Source organism: Ambystoma mexicanum, chromosome 12 (genome assembly GCF_040938575.1).
Source record: "Ambystoma mexicanum isolate Mex_15411 chromosome 12, UKY_AmexF1_1, whole genome shotgun sequence".
In the NCBI taxonomy this organism is placed as follows: Eukaryota; Metazoa; Chordata; class Amphibia; order Caudata; family Ambystomatidae; genus Ambystoma; species Ambystoma mexicanum.
Window position 1 is genome coordinate 648411540 of NC_090936.1, and position 23740 is coordinate 648435279.

Below are 23740 nucleotides of genomic sequence, written 5' to 3' on the forward strand. Positions count from 1 at the left end.
GGAGCCTGGGGGATGCGTTCTCCTTCCGGTGGGAAGGGATGTTCCTGTACGCGTTTACTCTGTTGCCTCTTCTGCTACAAGTTATCAACACACTCAGACATTGCCAATGCAGGACGATACTCATTGCCCTGCCCTGGCCGAGGCCGATTTGGTACCCGGACCTTCTGTCAGCGTCACAGCCGATCAAGCTATCAGCGGTACTTGCTCTTCTCTCACGACCCAGGATTGCTCAACCTGAGGGCTTGGCTCCTGCAGTGCTAGAGTTTGGAAGATATGAGTTGCCTGCGGACTGTAAGGAGGTCCTCGCCAAGGCCAGGGCATCGTCGACTCTGAAGTGCTATGGTCACAAGTAGAAGTGTTTCGTTATGTGGTGCCCGCTGCAGATGATTACCCCCTGAGGGTCACGGCCACGCAGATTCTTCCGTACTTGCTATCCTTGGCCAAGGCCGGTCTGGCGCACGCCTCTATCAAGGTACATCTGGCGACTATCTCCAGGAAGATCTTCACTTTGGTCTCATCGACTCGTCAAGGAGTTCCTCAAAGGACTTTTTCAATCTTTTTTGCCAGTGAAGGTTCCTGCCCTGGCGTGGGAACTCAATGTGGTGCTGACTCGGCTAATGGGGGCCCCCTTCAAGCCTATGCATCAGGCCCCTCTCAAGTTCCTTCTGTGGAAAACGGCCTTCCCCGTGGCCATCAGCTCTGCCAGGAGTTTAGGTGTGATACAGGCCTTGTCCTGCAAACAGCCATACCTGACTTTCCACGAATCGAGGGTGGTGCTGCGGAGGCACCCCTCTTTCATGCCAAAGGTTCAGTCTGAATTCCACCTCAACGAACCATTGATGTTACCTGTTTTTTCCCCGAAACCTTCATCTCCAGCTGAGACGGCTTTGCACTCGCTAGACATGGCTCCTGCCCTGAAGTTCTATGTGGCACGCACAAAGAGTTTTCGAAAGACTTCACAGCTGTTCGTGAACTTTGGTCCTGTGAACCATGGGAAGGCTTTGTCCAAAGCTTCTATCTCAAGGTGGCTCTCTGGCTGCATCATGCACTGTCATCGGTTGGCGAACCGACTGCTGCCCGGCTGTCCGAGAGCCCATTCCACCAGAGCGATCGCAGTGACAGCGGCGTTCCTGGCTGGTGTGCCCCTGCTGGACATCTGCAGGGCTGCTACGTGGAGGTCCAGGCACACCATCACAAAGTTCTACTGCGTTGACAGGGGTTCCAGGCAGGAGTGCAGAGGCGGCCAAGCAGTGCTACGCAACCTGTTTGCTTGAGGTGACTCTGTTTCAGAGGTAAGAGTGAATTGCTTCTGTTGAGCCTTGCCACCTCCCGTAGTTGTGTAATGTTGTACTGCTGTGTACTCGTTATTTATGAGCATGTGAATCCATGCCAGACCCCATGCTGGAGAAGGAACAAGTTACTTACCTGTAGCTTTTGTTCTTCAGTATGGGTCTGGCATGGATTACATGCAAACTCTCTCTCCTTCCCCTCTGCGGCTCTTCTTGGTCATACTGCCACTTTACGTGCTTACGAAATCTGAAGAGGGCTGCCAGAGGAGGGGCTTAAGGAGTGGGCTGACATTGGTCGGGCAGTATGACCCAGAAGACAGTGATTGGTTTATGGGAGAAATACAGGTTTGTAAGTGAAACTGCTTTTCTTTTACTGAGGATTCCTGGCCTGACTGGGAATATTCATGAGCATGTGAATCCTTGCCAGACCAATGCTGGAGAGCAATAGTTACAGGTAGCTAACTTGTTCCCTTTTGACTGTTTTGTTCCATCTTCAACCGTCGTTAGACTACTGGCAGCGGGGACCCATTGTCGGCGAAGTACACCTTCCATTGCGAATCTTCTCTTCAAAGTTTTCAAAGGCCCAGGCTTGAGCCTCGTTCGCACCTCAACAATGTTGTAAGAGAAGAGGAGTCTCTTCAATCTGTGTGCCAATCTACACTGAGGATCGGCACCTCAAGTGCCTATATTGCCTGCATCTAGACGATTATGAGGAGGGATGCGAGATTCGCTGTGGTTTTCCGTCGAAGACCAGGAAGGACAGTTACCGCAGGTTAGCAGCGGGGCTCAAGGTGGGAGAAGGCTTTTGACTGGACCTCTGGGTACAGCCATGCCTCACCCAGGACCGGCCGGTCTCATGAGTGTGCTCCCTCTGAAAAGAGGTAGCGGTCCTTTGAGGATGCCTCTGGTCAGTGGATCCAAAAGAAGGCTAAACTTCACGCTGAGGATCCCGCAAGGGTCGCTTGAGGCGCAGGACCCAGTTCGGGAAGGACACGTTTCCCGTCTTCATCATCCACAGTGAGCCTGCCGGTGGGGGGGGGTACCGTCCGCAAGGAAGTCCCTGACCCCTACGAAGCACTATTCCTCTTCGAAGGACAAGGGTGTGAAGGAAAGAAACCAGACCCTGTTAACTTAGGCTCTGTCTGCCAAGGCCTCATCTTCGTCGATGACCGCTTCATCATCCAAGGCACCTATTTCGGCGTCGATGACCAGAGAGGCTGCAACCCTGTCGACGGCCCGATCAGGCAGTCAACGACATTGACGCCTACCACCGTTACTTCGGCCATTACTACCGTGGTGTCCACAGTGAAGACGACTAGACCATGAGTGTCTTTAGCTCCACGCCTACCAACGGCATCACTCATGGCTCCGTAAGATGTGCCTGTCTGTAAACAGGCTCCCATCATCGCCCCCTTCCCTAAAGATTCAGGGAGATTGAGGGAGCTGCTGTCCCCTAAGGATCTGCTCCCCAGGTTGGGGAAGGTGTCCCAGGCAAGCCTGCAAGGTTCTCTGAGGCGATTCCTGCAAATATACACCAGCTCCGACACTGATCACCTTCCCGAAGGTTACTATTCGGATCATGAGGGAGACCTCAGCCCCATTTCCCAGGCGGGATCACTGAGATGGGAGCCGGTCTGCCCTTTGGTCCACGTTTCAGCCCAGAACTGGCACCTGTTATCCCAGCTACGCCTCAGCCAGCTCCCAGGGACATATCATTGGACATCTTGATGGCCCTTGTAAGTAAGAAATGGTATTAAAGTAAGACTGCCTCAAATGATCACAGTTCAAGGGTGCTTATTAAACTGTAAATGAGTGAGAAAAACGCCTAATCTATACCTAAATCTAAGATGGGAGCAAGCTACGACCATCAAATAATATAGTCCTAATGGATTCTTGTCAAATAAACAGGGCATATACTAAAAAATACTATTGCCAATCCTTACCGCTGTGCTACAAAATAGTGTGGGACAATGTTCGCAAGAAAAGAAAGAAGTGTTTACAAAATAAGTTAGGATGTTATGGCCAGGGTCTCCCATCCCCATGTTTTTAGCGCAGGACAGGGCGGGACTCTTGAGCACAGCACACACCTGGGCTTCTCTGGCACAAGCTCACTGTTCCTTTTCTCCATTTCAGGGCCTTCGGTACCCAAGTCTTTTCTCATGCAAAGTCTCTTGCTTCAGAGGCCTGATATGCCAAAACAACAAAATAAAAGTTCCTTCTGACAGCCTTCACGTAGGGTGATTATTCTTCACCCTTGGATCTCCCACAGCCGGCCTCCGATCCTTTGCTCAGTGTCCACCAGCCAAAGCACTTGGAAATTTAAACAGAGACTCCCGAAGGGCGATCTCGTTTTGCTGGGTCACTCAGTTAACCTATGACAAGTGCAGGCTTTACAAAATCACAGTTCATACGGTGTTCCCCTCAGCCAGGTGCAAACGTACTTATCACAGTTCTCTTATCGTCAAAACTTCCACCACATGTGAAGGACTTTCGATTGTACAAGTGGTTTTGCCTGACCCATGAATGACCACCTTGACACCTCATGTTGGCCTTCCCTAAGGCCTCTTTTTATTTGAAGTTCTTTACAGCTTTTATTCAACAGTCTCTTCGTTCAGGAGAGGGGTATCAAGTTCATTCACAAAAGACCTCTGTCTCTTAATCTACTTAATGTTGCCAGTGCAAACTTGAGTCTAACACAGACCGGGCCACTATCGGGTTCGTCTGACTCACCGGCTGTGCTGAACTCGTTGGCAATTATTTTGCCGCTGGAGTCAAGGACGGTACCACAATGGCAACTGCGTCTTCCCACCCTGACTATGTGTGGGAGAGTTCCATGTACCACTGACTTCCGTCGCACCACTCGCCATCTGCCATTCCCGGTATTATGTTTTTCATCAGAGGCTTTGCAGGTCTGGGTTGAAAAAAGCAAGGGCAACTCCCTCCTTGACGTCATTTCAAGTCTTGCATCTTTCTCCTCCATTTGAACTGTGGTCCTGCAATAGCTGCTTCCTCATGCGTTTGGCCTTGCTCAAAGTGTGGCCTTGTGCTCTGACTTTTATCCCAGTGGGGAAGGGAAAGGGCAGTCTCAGTGGCCAGAGACCATGCCGGGAAGGCACTGCGGGTGTATGGTGTTCTCGAGGGGGTCTTGGTGGCCCTGGTGAACTCTTACGGTCCTAACCTGGACTGCCTGAATGCATTTGATTGGATCATTATGCAACTTGCAGGGTGTCGGACTGCCACTATTGTATGGGGGGAGATTTGAACACAGTGATGGATCCCCTGCAAAATAGATCGGGAGCGAATCAGGGCGGCACGACCAAGGCGAGCCCGCAGGCGCAAGAAATCTGCACAACATACATCCCCATCGATGCATGGAGGTACCGGGAGGTCCGGGAATACACATGCCACTCCTGGGTTCATGGCTCCAGCTCTAGGTTGGATTATCTGTTAGTATCCCGAGAAGGGGGGTTCCAGTGGGGCGACCTGTCTGATCACTCTCCTGTATTTTTGGAATGTGGGCTGGGGGTGATAGAGAGGGGAGGCAAGGCTTGGCAGTTTAAACCGGGCACACTCCAAGACCCAGTGTTTTGCCAGGAGCATCAGTCCTTCCTTCAGAGTAACCAGGGTTCTGTTTCCTCCGGGGGGGGGTTACTCTGGGAAAGTCTTAAATGCGACTTATAGGGGTGTGCATGTCCAAAGAAACTGGGATTCTCTGGGTTATTAGGAGAGAACTCTCTGCAGGGGAATCACGAAACAAGGTTCTAGAAGGGAAATACGCAGAGAAACCAGACCCCCGGACCCTGGCACAGCTCTGCGAGGAGCTTGATATGTTCAGAGCGAATGCGGATCTGGAGATTTCTAGCCCGCAGCCATCAGATAGGACATATTGGCGAAGGGCAGAACACGTCTGATAGCTGCCTACAGACGACCCCCACAGGTGGACTGTGTGAAAGACCCCCCCAGGGTAGACCTGTGCACTCAGAGGAGGACATTGCGGTGGTGTTCCGGAACTTTTACAAGGAACTATGTAGCTCCAAATATTCAAGAGACCCAGAGGGCCTGCGACAGTACTTGGAGGGGCGGAACTCTATTGGGTGGAGGCACACCTCCGGGCGCCTCTCAGTCTGGCGATTTCCCTGGAAGAAATCCCAGGGTGATCAAGGAGCTCCTGGGGTCAAAATCACCAGGGCCGGACGGCTTAACCAGGGAATTTTCCCCACTCTTGTCCCGCTACTCCTCCGAGTTTACAAGGAGTCGATTCCGAATGGGGCCCTTCCACCAACGATGCACAAAGTAAATATAGTGCTGCTACTTAAGCTGGGGAAACCACCTGAAAACTGTGCTTCGTATAGGCCAATCTCTTTAATAAATGTTGATCATAAAATGTTTGACAAAGTTCTTGTGAGGCGGCCGCTCCCTCTGATGCCCAGCCTGGTTCTGGCAGGCCAGGTGGGTTTTATTCCCAGAAGAAACGCCACGTTTGGGCTCTGCTGTCTTTTTGGGGTCATCGTGGCATAGGAACCTTTGTCCCAGGCAATCATGTTTTTTTTTAGATGTTGAGAAAGCCTTTGACTCGGTCAAATGGCCTTTCTAATTCGCAGTACTTCAAAAGCTGGGACTTGGCCCCCTCTTCATCAAACTGGTCTCTCTCCTATATACAAACTCCTCAGCGAAAATTGTAGTGGGTCAAGCGAGATTGGCTGGCTTCGAGATGGGAAGGGGGCCCGACACGGTTGCCGTCTGTCTCCGCTACTGTTTGCCCTCGCTATGGAGCCACTTGCGGCGGGCCTAAGAGAACGACGCATCCTGAGGCGATTAAGTCTGGGTCCGCACAGACTGATCTTATCTCTATAAGCAGACGATGTGGCACACTATATTGACAATCAAGAGGTTAACCTGTGTCCCGTGATGTGGGAATTGCTGAGATTTGGGGTTTTCTCAAGCCTAAGGATCGCAGTAAGTCTGTGGTGTTCCCCCTCACAGAGGAGACTAGGATTTTTCAAGACGATATTGGCCTCCGGTGGGAGACTTCAGGAGTCCAGTATCTGGTGGTGGTGGTGTCTCGCAATCGAGAGGAATTGTTTTGTGATAACTATGGAACGGCCATTGGGAGTATTTATTTTATTTTATTTATTTTTTATTTTCTATTTATCATTTATTTTGATTTTCTTTCTACCACCCTTCAACACTCCTACCCTTTACCCCTCCCTCAACGGCCAATCTCTTAAATGAGGGTTTTGTAATAAATGATACAATTATGAAACATATAAACATGGCTGTTTGTCAAAACTGTTATTTAAAATTGCGTCTTTACCCATTGATTAATTTGAATGTTCTTATCATAAAAATATGATTTTTGTTATACACAAAATTGGTCCTATAACTTGCAACTGTTAAGCATAACCAGCCCTGATTTGAAAAAGACGGGAGCACCGTAGAAACACGTGTAATCACAGAGGGCACTGTTAACACGTATTACACTTAAAGAAATAAAAAAAAACTACATAGAAACACGGAGAAAGAGGTCACCTGTAAAAGTAAAACGTGGGCGCATGGGTAACTTGTCAGTGTAACTGCACATACTACTTTTTTATTTAAAAGGAGTGGAGGAACCAGAGACTCCGTTGTTACCCTCTCATGCGACCCTGAAAAGGAGATATCGTCAAGCATAAACAAGGGCGCTGAGGTCCATCCTTAGGTAAACCCCCCTCAAAAAGTTTCCTCAACTTTTTTCAACTTGATCTATTGTGGGCCGGGAAACGTGCAAGGGTAGCGTATACAACGCTGATACAGCGAATGATAAGAGGCGGCCTGAGCGATCTTAACTGGGCTGTGCAGGCACAGTTCCTTGGGCACTGGTATGCCACACACTTTGTGAGGCCGTATGTTCAGGTGGAGATGGCACTTGTGGCCCCCAGCCTGTTGTAGGCAGCAATTATTGGGGAGACCCGGGTATCGCCCAATACGCTAAATGTGGTCAAGATCACGTGTGCAGTTTGGAAAAAGATGACGGGTAAGGTAGGCATCCCCATACTGTACTCACCTCTCCTTCCGGCATGGCACATTCCCGGGCTGGCCATAACTAGTGAACAGGTATACCTACAATGGTCAAGCAAATTAGGAATACAGACCCTCAGCGATTTGTTCGTGGACAGGGTTTTCCTTGCAGTCCAGCAGGTGAGGGAGCAGCTAGGCGCTAGATGTTTTCCTGTACTTTCAACTGCAACACGCGCTTAAAGCCTTCCTCACTTCGCTCCCGAGGTAGCCCCGGTATGGCCACTACTGCATGGGATGACCCAATCGCAGGGGGAGTGCCATTTGGTTTCACAGATATATAGCGACCTGATGTCGACGAGCCATGGGCGGGAGATGCCCCAAAGAGGAGGTGGCCCTGGAGGAACCAATTGGGGATGAGGACTGCCTATGTGCTGAGACAAACTCAGAAAGTCTCCCTCAATTCCAAATAGAAGCTTATACATTTCAACGTCTTACACCAAGTGTACCATAACCCAGCCAGGCTCTACAAACACCTTCCCACCACTCGAGCTGCATGTGTCCTGTGTGCCCACACTCCAGCAGGTTTCCTCTATTTGGCATGGGAGTGCTTGGGAGTCTTCCAGTTCTGGTCGGAGGTGTTACCAAAATGTTCACTGATTGTTGGCGAACCGCTGGAATTTTCTTCTATTGTAGCATTGCTGGGATGTACGAGGGTCCTAAAGCCTGCTGTGAGACGTTTGGCGGGACTACTGCTGGTGCTCGCGCACAGGAGCGTGGCCATGGCATGGGGGAAATGGACGCCCTCCCAACACTCAAGGGTGGCATCAGGATGTTGCTTATTGTTATGACACTGAGACTGCATTTATTCAGACACTGCCTTTGCATGCTCGGGCCCCCCCAGAGTTTTGGGGACCATATATTCAATACCTGATCACAGTTGCAGACTGATAATACAGAACGGATGTGATGACAATGTCCCATGCTTCATATTTTCACCAATGTGCGTTCTGCATGATGTTTCTTACTGTGTGCTTTTTCATGTTGTGGTAGGTGTCGGGGGGGGGGGGGGGGGCGGGGGGGGGAAATTGGACTCATGTAGGGTTTTGTTGTTGATAAACATCCAAGGCCAATACCCCAGTACTTATACTTGGTGATTTCAACCCGTGGGCCAATAATGAAAAACATAGCAGTGCCATCTCTTTGCTAGCCGCCCTTAGCTCCCTTGGATTTACCCAGCATGTTCCTACTTCGACACACACAGCAGGCCACACATTGGATTGGGTTCTGACCCACTGTGCTGCTATTTCCAATTTAGAAGTTACTCAATATCCCTGGTCACATTGCTGCACAGTAACCTTCAGCTTTCACCCCCCAATGCTCTCGCTCTGCAAAAAAACCCTGTCAATCCGTTCTTGTAAGAAATTTCAAGAAACTCACATCGCAATTATTCTCTCCACTACTATTGCATGTATTAAAACCTGTGCACTTGTTTACCAACTCTGATGACTTGGCTAGTCATCCCTCGGGTACTATTAACCATGTTGTTAATGATCTTGTGCCTTAAAAACCCTGTCTAGTAAAAACTAAAACTACTGACAACCCCTGGTTTGATGAATCCATCATCACCCTGCGACAGGAAAAAACGTAAAGCTGAGGGAGAATGGAGAAGAAATCCCACCCCAATGCATCTTTCTGCTTATAGAAGCTCTGTAGCGACTCTCAAAAATGCTTTCATAGTGGCAAGATCTGATGGTTACAATTCTAGGATCTCTTCCGCTAAATCAAACTCACCTGAACTGTTCGCCATTCTTAAGGAATCTGAAGGAAAGTCCGAAGCAGTATCCACCTTAAAGAAGGATGCAGACTGGTGCCAGTCATGCATAATGAGTTCAAATATAAAATTGCAGGGCAAAGGATCTATTGATTGACAAACCCATATTCTTTCACCGGTTACTACCGGACAGATCCACCTACCTGATCCATTAGCACAGACTCCTAAGAATGGCTCCTCCCTTTACATTTCAAACCTTCTTCCGAAGATCAAATCTGCCGCATTGTAGCTAATATGAAACCTACCTCCTGTCTTAGCGACTGTTTCCCATCCAGCCTTTTCAAAGACTGCATCAAAACCTTGGCACCATGGGTGACCTGTCTAGTCAACATGTCTTTTGAGGAAGCAAATGTTCCCAGGAACCTTAAAGAATCTTGGGTGATCCCTCTCTTAAAACATTTTTTTTTTTAAAGCACCCTAGACCCCAGTGATCACAAATTACCGGCCCATTACATTGCCGTTTTTTTTATTTAAGATACTTGATCGGGTGGCCTATCTTCAACTGCAGAAACACTTAGAAAGTATTCATCTCCTTAATGCCAAGCAATCACAGAAACAGCGCACCTGGATCTTGGGTCTAAAATTGCTCGTATCGTGGACAAAGGCAAACCAGCACTCCTAATGCTGCTTGACCTCTCTGCAGTGCTCGATCTGATTGATCACACCCTACTCATTAAAAGATTGGTAGACCAGACACAGTGCTCTTCACTGGCTGCCCAATGGATTGAATCCTTTCTTGCCCCAAATACGCCTGTGTAGCAGTGGATAGTGCAAGCTCCATCCCCACTATAGTCACCTGCGGAGTTCCACATGGCTCATGTGTCCCCCCCCACCCTGTTTAATGTATATACCATGCCCCTTTTGAAGACTTGAAGACCTGAATGTCCAATTTACCAATTACACAGATGACACCCAGGTCATAATTGAACTTTCAGGATGCCATGCTAGTGACTCCATGGCTATCAATTACATCTATCACACCATCCAAGCTTGGATGGTGACCAATTAACTTGCGTTAAATGCAGAGAAAACCGAATTGATCATCATCGCTACAAGGCACAAGCTCATGAAACTTGACCCTGACTATGATACGTTTATCACACCCAATAATAAAATCAAGGTGGCGAAATCAGTAAAGACCCTAGGCATAACTCTTGATGCAGGATTATCCATTAAATCTCTGGTCTCGCAGGTAAAATCTTCATGCAGTTAAGTCTCAAAATTACTCAACCCTACATCTTGCTGTAAAATAGGTCTCTTCTTGCATCTGCACTGGTGAATTCACGCCTTGACTATGGTTAGTCTCCTTGCAGGCACCTCTAAGGCTAACCTTCATGCATTAGAGACTGCACAGAACAATGCAGTCAGAGCCGTCTTTGGACTCGCCCCTAGAGACCACGTATCTGAGGCTCGACGGAAACTACATTGGCTTCCTAAAAACATGTCGCACATAAGCTTCTTACCCTTACCTTTAGGTGCTGCAACGCTGAGGCACCTATCTATCTTTCCGATAAATGGATTTCCCGCAGTGTAGATTGCAATTTGCGCTCTCTCGATTCCACCAAGCTTTTTCAACCCAGATTTAAACTCTCTGGTTTTGGAGGCACCACGTTTGATTTACAAGCTCCCTTGGCATGAAACACAACTCCCATCCATCTATGACAGGACAGTTTCTCCAGCATTGGAACTTTCATGGATTCACATGCTTAGAATATTCCCCGTCGTCAGGCTGGGAATCCTCAGTAAATTATATAGACATTTTCCATAGGAAAAAGTTCGACACTTTTGTGTCCTATCTACGTCGTTTTGGGCCGAGTACGCCTGCGCCACTAGGACGTAGAGGTATAAGTAGCCCCGCCCCCGCGGCTCCCTCAGATTTCAACCGTCTTCCAAAGTAGGGGGATTACCTCCAGTATCTACTATTTGTGCTAGGTTGAGCGTATTTCTTCTTCGACTTCCCTCGAAAATGTCTGGAAAGGCGTTGTTTCGTCTGTGTGCCACATGCGGTCTTAAAGTATATGAAGGTGATGGGCATATGGACTGTATTTACTGTCTTCACCCTCATCATTCGGCTGACAAGTGTGAGATCTGTCAAGGCTTCTCCCAGACACCCTGAAGGACCGGAACAGACGCCTGGTAACTTGGCTCAATGACGGGGTGGGTGCGTACCCTGCATCGGAGGTAGGCTCTGCTGCCTCGAGATCTAAATCTCCGGTGCCCCCTCGTCGTTCTGCGTCGACAGAGTCTCCGACGAAGAAACCACTTTCATCGGAAAAACCCCTCCTCTGATAAACATCCTGCGAGGGACTCTTCGTCAAAGAAAACTTCATCTTCTTCCTCCTTATCAAAAAAGGAGAGAAAAGGTCTATTGATATCCTCCTCGGGAGACCACCATGGCTCTACCTCGAGTCGAGTGTCGTCGACCCACAAGTCAAGTTCAAAACTGGCGAGTACGCCCCAAGGCTCTGTGCCAAAAACTTCATCGTCGACGATGGCCAGATCGTCAACGTCTTCGTTGCCATCTGCACCTGCTCTTCCCGCAATCACTTCGGCGGGTCAAACACTGGTTATGGAGAAAATGTCGTTGTCGACGGTGGCACCTTCGGTGGGTTGGCTACCAGAAGTTTTCGACCCGATCTTGCCTGAGGAATTGTTGCAATCAGAAGCAGCCTTCTCCATCTTGTCGGCAGAGGATGACCGTGGTCCGATCGTACAGCCGACCGATCTGGGATTACGTGCAACCAGTTCAGTGGAGCTCCCGAGTGGAAGTGCCATCCCAGCCGCCTCTTCCTTGCTGAATCCCCAGTCTGTATTGTCCCTGGAGGTGTTGAACACGTTACAGAAGCTGTTACAGCGTTTGGACATGCAGTTGCCTCACACTAGTTTCCCGACGGTACTGCAGTCTAAGCCGGTCGGCGCCAAACCAGGCTCGGCTCCTCGCTCGACGACCAGAATGCCTACAACTTGCCCGGTTGAGGAGGATCGTTCTCGCCCACACTCGGAGGAGGGAGAACTGCTGGAGTCTGAGTCAGAACGTGAAGGGTCTCTTTCTGACGTCTCATTATCCCCCTCAAGGGACCCAACATGGGAGTCGGATGCGGAATTGGAAACTCCCAAGAGCCCGGCACAACCATCCCTGCCGGATGACATCGGGGCCTTCCATGCAATGATGGGAAAAGTGTGTGCGGAATTTGGCCTAGCACCGGAAGAAGTAAAGAAAGATTGCTTTCTCTTCGATCATATGGGCAAGAGAAGAAAATCGATGTTTGCTATACCCATTTTGGACCATGTCTGGCAAGAGGGGTTGAGGACCGTGCGTCATCCTTTCTCAGAACCGGCGATAAAAGGACAGTTAGAAAAGATTTTTTTTTTATTTTTTTTTTTATTTGTTTAGCTGTTACAAACAACTTTTCAAATATTTAACAATTGTTTCAGAATCAATAAAATAATACATTTACATACAATTATTTTTCGAAAATGCATCTCACTTCTCAACTTTTCTTAGATGTTTTATACATTTATACACAAGAAACATCTGGCACGATTGTCTCTAAAAAATGTACAATAGCTACCTTCACAGCCAATCTAGGACTTGTAAAGAGAGATTTACAAAGTGTTCCCTCATCCGGCTCAGAAAAGAAGACAAGTACATTTTGAAACCGTTTCATGCGCAGAGAATACAGACCAGGGCACGCCACAACTAAGTGTTGAAGAGTTTCATTCTGTTGTACATTTAGGCAGTAACGACAAAAATTCTCATGCGGGGCAATTTGTTTTCGCCTCTAAAACATCACGGGTGTGCCACAAATTAAATCTGACTCTCATATATTGTCGTCTATATGCGGAGATGGACATTTATTTAAGTATTCCGCCAGGACCTTGTATTTTTACAAACCAAAGACTGCGCTATCAAAGACCTTGTAGGTCTTACAAGCTGCACAGTTTTTAATCCAGTCAAATTCAAATATCTTTTTCTTTGCTAAATCTGGATTAGTAAGTAGGATTTCAATAGTTACAGCAGCCAGGGCCATTTCGGTAAACAAAAGCGTGCACCACTTAAGAGGAAATCCAGAGGTGTTAACAAGTAGGTACTGAGCTACTATGCCCAATACAATTGACACATTAAGATTTAGCAAACATTTCCTCAGGAAAGCTGACATTTTCCACAATATTTGGGAGTAGAGTGATAATACCCCCAGCTCAAAACGTATCATAGGTAGAGGAGTACAGTTAGGCAATTGCAGTACCTTCCTCCAGTATTTACCCTCTAATTTGTCCCAGTACATCTGATTTTGCGGGCTTCCTGACTCAGCACCATACAACAATATTGGTACAGCCTTCATTTGGTAAAATGACAATGCATGTTTGAAGCTAAATTTACCATATTTTGCAAAAATAATTCTTGTCTTGGAGATAGGAGTCTGTAGTATATTTGTTTCCCAATTTTCAATTTTCGGTGTAACAGAATTGGAAATAATAACACCCAGATATGTATAATGATCAACAACCAAAAGTTCCTTTCCCTGTATTGTCCAAGCATATTTCTTATTCTTTCGTTTACCTGTATTATGGCAAACAAATACTTGGGATTTTGATGCATTTATTTCCAGATGGTTCGCGATTGTTTACTGATTTAATCTATTTAGCATAAGCTGGAGACCATATGGTGTTAATGACAATAGTACCAGATCATCAGCATATAGTAAATAGCTGACTTTACTGGTACCCACTTTCGGAGGGTCACAACAGATGGAGTTGAAAATTGCGCCCATGTCATAGATGAAAAAATTGAATAAGCTTGCAGCCAAAGGACACCCTTGCTTTAGGCCTCTCAAGGTATCAATAGAGGCAGATAGTAAGCCTTCAAGCGTTAGGCATACCTGCATTGTGGTGTTAGAATGCAATAGCATCAACATATTCACTAAGGAGTTTGGGCAATTATATCTATTTAATTTTTTGTGAAGCAATGCCCGGTCAACAGAATCGAACACCGCCCGAAGATCTATGAACGCTAAGTACAATGACTGGCCCCTGGCAGCATAATGCATTTTGATTACATTTAGGCACATTATATTTGGGATAGTACCCAAACCTAAGAGGAAGCCAGATTGAAAGCTGTCTCTTACTTGTGCCGACATGGTCCACGCATTAAATCTTTTCAATAGCAGTCTACCAAAGATTTTACCTGGTACATCAAGAAGGGAGATTGGCCGATAGCTACTAGGTGCCTGCCGATCCCCCTTCTTGAATATCGGGACAGTGATGGAATGCGTCCAAGTTTCAGGGATAGCCTGGGCTACATTGACTGCAGTAAAGATGTTGTACAATATTGATGCCCATAATTCCGGGTGCAGCTTTAGAGTATAATTCAATAAACCATCAGGCCCAGCTGCTTTAGAGTTAGATGAAGTTTTAATGAGAGTACAAATATCCTCATAATCAAAATCAAGTTTAAATTGACCATTCAAAACACTGGGTTGAAAAGGGGCTGCACCTTCTGGAACTGAATATAAGTCAAGAAAATGTTGTGTCCAAGCTTGTTCTGACATAGGATTTGATTGTGCTGCAAGTTGTGAAGACCCTGTAGCACAATTAATGAAAGCCCACATTTTAGCAGTGTTTTTAGTTGCTAATATGGACAGCATTCCTGCACCATCTTGTTGGAACAGAATTGCGTGACGACTTTTTACCCAGTTAGTATATTTTGACTTTATTTTCGCAATCAATAGAACTCTGACAGCCGGAGGATACTTCATAGCCAATCTCAACTGGGCACGTTTTTCGGTTTTCTTTGTCGTCAAATATATGCAGATGTATAGTTTTTGATCTGACCTTAGTTCTTCTATCATGAAAGAGCTGCATAGTATTACTATATTGAATACACGGGTTGTTCATAATACTAGTGTTTTGCTCAGTTGTTTCTGATAGATATTGGTTAAATTTATAGACAGCATCCTCAGACCATCATAGTCTATTACATCCCGGGTTCACAATTAAGACTCCTTGGGGGTGGACACTTTGTTGAATTGTGGTGATGTTTTATGGTCGCTTTGGTTAGTGTCAATAATTTCAAAATTCTCAATCGAGGGCAGTAGAGAAGAGAGGTACTAACAAAAATGTAATCAATCACTGATTCCAGATGACCATTACGCCATGTGGCCCTCTGGTGTATGTCTTCTTTGAATATGCCATTAAGCATATGTAAACCAAGGGCTTTGGTCAACCCAAGCCATCTATATACCCGACCTTTAAGAGATTGGTTTTTCCCAAAGATTAAATTAACATTTAGGTCACCAGCAAGAATCAAATGTGTAACTGAGTGCTCTAGAGCAACCATATCCAAAAGCATTATAACATCATCAAAGAAAACATTATCACTTATGGCAGCAGTGTTCCAGTATATGTTAAGGACAGCATAACATACATCGTGAACCCTAACCTTTACCAGAAGCATATGTTTATTTGGGGCTGCCCAGAATTCCGATGACACACCCTTTCGAATTTTAGTAGCTATAAGGAGCCCAGCCGATGGTCTGCCCATTATCGGCTTATAAGCCGAATTAATGTGAATGCAAAATCCATTCCAAACTGGAGGATTAATAAGCCAGATCTCTTGTAAAAGAATTAAATCACACAATCCTAAGTGATTCAAATCAGTACTAAGGAGATGAATATACCCTCTAGTGTTCCAACTTAAGATCGATATTTGCAATTGCATATGGTCCTGTACTAGTTATGCTTGTTCTTGGGTACATTTACACGAGCAAGTGGTACTTCTTGGGGGGTTAACCTTTCCCTTCTACGGGACTGGATGATCCAACTGATTTTTCAAAACCGGGGTACCGGGGTAGGTTTGTTATTTTCGGCAATAAGTTCAAATCCCAGGTTAAAGAGATGTGTTTTTACAGATCAGATGAGATTTTGGACGACCCGAGAGTTCAACCATAATCTCAGTGTTAAAATTCTGGTCATTCACAAATTCTACATACTCAATATCAGCCGAGTTAATGTCTTCCAACTGTACAATTTCAGAAAATATGGCCATAATGGATCTTCTGTTAAGATTGTATTGCTTGCAGGGTAGTATTCTGCAAGCCAGAATCAATGAGTATGGTGCCAATCTTTTCTTCACCGATGGGTTTATCTGTTGACCCAAATCACTGTGGGGTCGACCATGAGGAACTCTTGGTAATTCACTTTTTGTTTTTACCTCAATTTGTTTTAGGGCAGTTTCAATTAACCTCATCATTTCTGCTGTTAAGTCCATCCCGTGGGTATAGGGGGTTTGAGGGAGAGATTTCTGAGACTGCCCTTCCCTCAGGTCAATAGACACTCTATCTAAGCCAGAGTTGTATATAACAGGCTTTTTTGAGAAGACAAACTCATTTGTGTTTCTTTTAGTCTGGATTGGGGATAATCCAGAATCTGAGCGCTAGAGTTATCAAAGGCCACTCTTCTGTCTTGTTCCCCTAAAGTGTTTAGAGCAGGACATTTTGGATCCCTCCCCACTGATCTTGTCAATGTCTGGTTAGAGATATATGCATCAACTGCTGTTCTGAGTTCCAGTCTATGTGCCTGAAGGGCATCTTCATTTCTAGACTCTGTTATACTAACTTTAGTATTATCAAAAAGAGACAATGATGCTCGCTTATTTGCTTTTTTCAATATCGCAGCACTATGCAAGTCCACTTCTTTCAACAATGCATTCAGAGGGGCATAATCTGGTTGAACAGATACAGTGTCAGGATGTATCGATTTGCCATGCATCTGCTGTTTATATTTTTTCCTTATGGCTTCAGATGCTACCATAGCACTTTTTTTCCTTTTAGGAAGTGTGAGAGCCTTAAAAAACTGCTTAGAGCTTGAATTCGTTACCACTTTAGGGGCACTTTGATTTTTTGTTAACTTCTCTTTCTGTGTGTTATTTTTCCTACCATTAGCAGGAGTAAAGATGGTATACACTTTTTTTTTATTGTCGTTATTGATGTGTTTAGACTAACCATCGGACCTCATCAGGTTCATTCTCAGAATCACAATTCTGTATAAAGTTCTCATTCAGTATATTTTCGAGAATAATCCCCTCGATCAAGGGAATAGCAAAATCAGTTTTCTCTACTAATACCGAGGTCTGGACAGATACTGAGTGTGAAACTGGAGCTTTATTTTTGAGAAAATTTAGTTGTTGTAACTCATGCCTGATGTCCATCCCAAAGGTGTTTTGCCAGTGAGACATTTGATCTAGTACATCCGCCTGCTTCTTTAGTTTAGTGTCAAGGGCCTCAAATTGTTTCCCTAGCGTTTGAATAGCAAAGTTCATAGCCTGCAGGGTGGGTTCTAACATTCTCTCCCCCTGCCTGTCTGAATATGGCGGAGACGGCTAGAAATGGGGGAGATAGGTCTTCTTGGCGTAGGGTGGATGAAAGACACCCACAGGTGAACTCGTACTATTGGGTTCAGGCGTGACAAATAATACAGGCGAGGCTGACGGGTTATCAGGTAACACATGGCCAGACAACCCAGAGCCCTCCTTGCCAAGATCAATGTCCTGTACAACTGGCATACTTTTCGCCTCTAAATTATCTGCCTGATTTGGGATAGCGGTTGAAGGGAGTGCTTTTAACAGCGCGCTGTCAGTAACAGAGGAGGTGTGCGAGGGCATTTTTGCAACAGTAGGAACATTAGATGGATTCAATTCACATGTATCATTCATTACAGAAATAACATGCATTGGTAACTTACATGTCTCGGCTTGTAGCAAGGATACAGATTTTTTATCCATAGAGGCCTTAGTGGCTGGAATACAGGCAGCGGGAATGTTAGTTTTATTTACCAATGATTTTGTAGCCGTCGTCAATAGCGGAGGCTTGCCACTGAGACGGGCCTTTGCCGTGATGTCTTTATAAAAAGCGCGAATATCTGCATCCTTTAGAGCCTTTTGACATCCAGCCATGGATTTCTTATTAGGCGTGGATGCAAGATGAGCGCTGGCTCGCGAGGACCTCTTTGATGGGGTCATAACTAACGCTCTCAATAAAGAGGGCGAGTTTATACCAGGCTGAAGAGGATTCCTCTTAGACAAGCGTAATTGCATTCCTCACTGCAATCACAGAACGCTCGTACCGCAGCACCTGTTATGCCTCTCCGCCGCAACACCGCGGCGAAGAGGCAAAGGGGTACTTCCGGTACTTCGCCTGGTGCGCGCGCGATCCCCAAATTTAACCTCTTCCTGAGGAAGGGGGGCGGAGCCACTGGTAGTAACGCCATAGAACGGGTAGAAGTAATGAATGCACAGCGTCAGGACAGCGTGGGAGGCAAAGAGGTACTTCCGGTACTTCGCCTGGTGCGTGCGATCCCCAAATTTAACCTCTTCCTGAGGAAGGGGGCGGAGCCACTGGTAGTAACGCCATAGAACGGGTAAAAATGCACGTTCAGAGAAGTAATGAATGCACAGCGTCCGGACAGGGTGGGAGGCAAAGAGGAACTTCAAGGCTCCGGAGTCAACTCCCAAGTGCTTGACGTCTCAACCTTCGCCGGATTCGGTGGTGTCCGCTGCTGCGGCCAGAAAAGCGAGGTCGCAACACAAATGCACGACCCTGCCGGACAACGATGCCAGGAGACGATATGCGTTTGGAAAGAAGGTATTGTCAGTCGGTGCGACTACATAACAGCAGCCAACTCCCTGGCCATTTTGGCGCGGTATGATAGAGAGATGTGGCACCATTTGGCTCCTATCTTGGACCATCTGCCAGAGGAACACAGGAAGTCCGCTATGCTGCTAGTACGTGAAGGGGGAAGAGGCTTCCAATCACTCCATAAATATCGCTGTCGACCTGGCGGAGGCTGGTTTTAAACAAATCAATAACGGCGTAGTGTTAAGAAGGCAAGCCTGGCTTAAGTGCACGACTTTTAAACCGGAGGTGCAATACAAGGTGCTGGACATGCCGTGCGAAGGGGGGGAACAACTGTGTGGCGAGAAAGTGGATGAAGCCTTGAAGGGCATGAAAGAAGACACTGCTCGGTCACTCGGAGCCCTCCAGAGTGGCAGAAATTTTCGCTCCTTTCGTCCTTTTAGAGGAGCTTCCCGGAAACTCCCGGTTTGGATCACCTAGAGACCGAGGTTTCAGTAGACCCTCCTACTCTTCCCAAGGCCAGCAATTACAAGTTTCAAGACGTCCTGGGAGGCGAAGTGTCCCGTTGCGTCGACGAGTGGGAACGCATAACAACGGACCAATGGGTTTTGGACACGATACATCTGGGTCACTCCCTACAGTTCAAGGACAAGCCGCCACACATTCCACCAGTGTTCTCGCCACAATCCCATCTTCAGATACTGGTGCAGGAAGTGACGCTTATGCTGCAGAAAGGGGCTATAGAACTGGTCCCGGTGGCAGAAAGAGGAAAGGGAGTGTACTCCTGTTACTTTGTGGTCAAGAAACCCAATGGAAAATGGCGTCCCATTTTAGATCTGCGGGCTCTCAACAAGCTACTAAAGAATCTAAAGTTCAAAATGCTTACACTGCAAGAGGTTATCCGATCGATACAACCGGGAGATTTTTTTGTCATCGCTAGACCTTCAAGACGCATACTTTCATATCCCGATGCGTCGCCGACACAAAAGATTTCTGCGGTTGGTCATCGGACGAACCCACTATCAGTTCAAGGTCCTCCCATTCGGACTAAAATCGTCTCCCAGGATATTCACAAAATGTTTGGCTCCAGTGGCAGCCTGGTTAAGGAAGGAAGGTCATCATGTGTACCCATATCTGGACGATTGGTTAGTAAGGGGATTATCTCCGGAAAGGGCACGGGAGAGTCTGAATGCCACCATGTCCCTCCTACATCGTTTGGGCTTCACAATAAACTTTGAAAAGTCCTCCTTAACGCCATCAAGGACCTTGGTCTTTCTAGGGGTGGAGTTCCAGACGCAGTCAGGATTGGTAAAACCATCCGTCGAAAGGGTTATGAAACTACGACACAAAGCATCGGAATGGTATGTCAACACCAGAGTGTCAGTAAGAAGGTACATGTCCCTGCTGGGGACCATGGCGTCCTGTATACCCTTAATCAACAATTGTCGCCTCTTCATGAGGCCCATTCAGGAATTCTTGACAGATCGATGGGCACAGAGTCAAGGTCGTTGGTCGGACAAATTGACCATCAACAGCAAGCTCGTGCAGGCACTTCAGTGGTGGAGAATCTCCAAAAATCTAACAAAAGGAATGCCCTTACTGAAACCTATGTTCCAGATGACAGTGGTGACCGATGCTTCTCTGACTGGATGGGGAGCTCATCTGGATTCCCTTCAAGTTCAAGGTCGGTGGGCATCGGAGGTGTCCAGCCTTCACATCAACGTGCTGAAGTTAAGGGCAGTGCGTTGGACCCTGAAGTCCTTTCTACCACGCATAAAGGGTTCCGTTGTACGGATAATGACAGACAACACGACAACAATGTTTTACCTGAGAAAACAGGGAGGTACTCGCTCCAGGACTCTGTCGACCGAAGCCCAGGAGATCTGGCATTGGACCCTCCGCCAAAGGATATATCTATTGGCGTTCCACTTACCAGGAGTAAATGTGCAAGCAGACACTCTCAGCAGAGAGATGAATCGACTACACGAATGGGAATTGAACGACCAACAACTACACTGTGTCTTCGAAAAGTGGGGTCGTCCGGCCCTAGATCTCTTTGCGACGAGAGAGAACAGGAAGTGCTCATAATACGCAAGCAGGTGGCCACAGCAAGACTCACTGGGGGAAGCATTCTCCTTCCCGTGGACGGACAAGTTTTTGTATGTGTTCCCCGTTTCCACTCCTACGTCGGACGCTGCAATGGATCCACAGATATCCATGTTGGGTGATCCTGGTGGCCCCGTACTGTGCGAGACAAGTGTGGTTCTCCGATCTACTCCATCTTTCAGCAGGGGAACCCATGAGGTTCCACAGGATCCCGAACCTTCTCTCCACTTAACATCACACCGGAGCAGCTTCTACCATACTTGCTACTCCTGGCTCTAAAAGGTTTGTCTTTTTCATCAATAAAAGTGCATCTGGCTGCCATTTCGAGATTTACTCGGAAGAGACATTCAACTCCATTGTTTAGTGACCGGTTGATTAAACATTTCATGAAAGGATTGTTCCGAACTTTTCCTCCAACAAAGACGTTTCCTCCGATCTGGAGTCTTAACCTGGTTCTAGCAGCGCTAATGAAGGCTCCTTTTGAGCCAATGTCATCGTCGTCATTGAAATTCTTATCGTGGAAACTGGCTTTTCTGGTGGCTATTACTTCGGCTCGACGTTTGTCAGAAATACAAGCGTTAGTGATCGATCCACCATATTTGAGGTATTTCAAAATAGTCGTGTTGGCTACTAATCCTCATTTCATTCCTAAAGTCCCTACCATGTTCCATAAGCACTCTTCTATGGTGCTACCGACGTTTTTTCCAACACCTTTGTCTGTTGCAGAGAGGACTCTCCATACATTGGACGTGAGAAGAGCTCTGAAGTTTTACCTCCATCGCACTCAAAATCTCAGGGACACAAGACAGCTATTTGTGGTTTATGGCCCTACGGCTAAAGGTAAAGCAATCTCAAAACAAGAACTGTCCCGATGGGTGCCATCTACCATTTCTTTTTTCCACTCAAAAGCTGGGAAACCACTGGAAAAACATCCAAGAGCCCATTTGACGAGATCACTTAGTCGTCAGCGGCATTGTGGTCCGGGATTCCGCTGGGAGATATCTGTCAGGCGGCTTCCTGGTCGGTACCACATACGTTTAACCGGCATTATTGCCTCGAACAACAACATGCTGAGGATACACTGATGGGTCGTGCAGTCCTACGGCACCTGTTTCAATAAGTTAGGCCCCAATAAAGGGGGTATATCCTTCGGCTAATGTACTTTAAAGTGTTGGTTTTTAGCTATGATTTGAAGTTTAGCCATGGCAAATATGCATTTATGGTTATAGTGTTATTGGTTTGCATACACACCTCCAACTATGGGGGATACTGCTATACAATCTATTCTAAGCATGTGAATCCATGAAAGATCCAATGCTGGAGAAGGGAATAGTTTCTTACCTGTAACTCCCTTTCTCCAGCATTGGTATCTTTCATGGATTCACATGCGCCCGCCGGCCTCCCCTAGCGTGCAAACCAGATGTCCCCCCATACTACTTTGGGGGTCGAAATCTGAGGGAGCCGCGGGGGCGGGCTACTTATACGTCTACGTCCTAGTGGCGCAGGCGTACGCGGCCCAAAACGACGTAGATAGGACACAAGTGTCGAAATTTTTCCTATGGAAAAGGTCTATATAATTTACCGAGGATTCCCAGCCTGACGACGGGGAATATTCTAAGCATGTGAATCCTTGAAAGATACCAATGCTGGAGAAATGGAGTTACAGGATAGAAACTATTCCCTTATCATAGAGTTTTAAAAGGGAATCAAGATTCATCTCTTCAATTTAGACCAAGATTAACCCCCTCCATTCCCCCGTGTAACTTCAGTTCCCCCCTCTTTTTGTATGTCTGTAATTGTTTTTTTCTTTGAGCTTCGAGGCCCATGGGCAATTTAGCGCTATATATAAATTCAAATAAAATCAGTCCATTCCATTTATCCCTCATATGGTCACTTTTGATTTAAATATCCTGATGTGTTGCTCATCTCATTCTGCCTGACTTGATTTATTTCTAATCCCGCCTGATGTTGCCATTACTTTCCAGACCATAGTTTCTCCACCTGCCATGCCATTACAGGAGGCAAAAGACCATATGCAAATCAAACGTGGCCCCACCCCACAAAGGGCACTCCAGCTGAACTGAAACAGTGTAGCACATTTGGAGTTTACTACTGAACACTTTTTCCATTGTCTGGTTACTTGGTAGAGCAGATTTGTGTGTCCATCTAATGCATTGTTGACCTATTTTAGTTGGTGATGCCTACAAAGAAATGCTAGCTGCTGACAATCTTGATCTCAATAACATGAGGCATAAAGTTCGGGATTATTCCTTATCCGGAGCATACAGAAAGATCATCATTCTACCTCAAAACATCAAATGGTGAGTTGTCTACTATCCTGCTGTTTGAGATTAGCTTTGTCAAAAGAACGTAATGTTTTAAGCATACAGTATGTTATCCTATTAACATTGATTTTCCATGCTACGATAGAGGAAGGTTTTTTTGCTTAAAATCATGTGGGTAGTATTCTTGGTCTTTTCTCTACTCCTATTAGAAACTCCAAAATGTAAAAAATAAAGTGCATTTTCCACTTAAAAGCATAACAACAAAAAATAGTTTAATCAGGACAAATGACTAAAACTGTAAATCCATGTTCAGCTGTGGACCGATTTCCCTTAAACCCATTGTGTTCACATTACAGATTTGGAGGCATCGGATTGCATAAAACCATTGTTGTAATTGAAAGGGTTGGTATCCTTCTGAGAGGTTTTCCAGTCTGTGTTCTGTTGACTGTATAACGTTAACCCTGTTTAGGGTACTTGACAAGCCAATGAGAATGAGAGCTCTGACATACAGGACTCATGTGCTATATTTTGCATAAACACATTACCTTTCCCCGGCATTGCTTTTAGGATAGAGCCATATTTCCCAGCCATTCTAGAACAAGA

At 46.4% G+C, this 23740-nt stretch overlaps 1 protein-coding gene across 2 annotated transcripts in view; it reads left to right on the forward strand.

The window, feature by feature from the left end:
• The window catches only part of PUS7 (pseudouridine synthase 7), a 1198018-nt gene that overhangs the window by 991261 nt on the left and 183017 nt on the right, over positions 1-23740 (forward strand). For both annotated transcript variants that reach the window (XM_069629126.1, XM_069629125.1), the window contains one exon: positions 23044-23173. In XM_069629126.1, coding sequence (XP_069485227.1) covers positions 23044-23173 — 130 coding nt within the window. The remainder of the gene's footprint in view (positions 1-23043; positions 23174-23740) is intronic.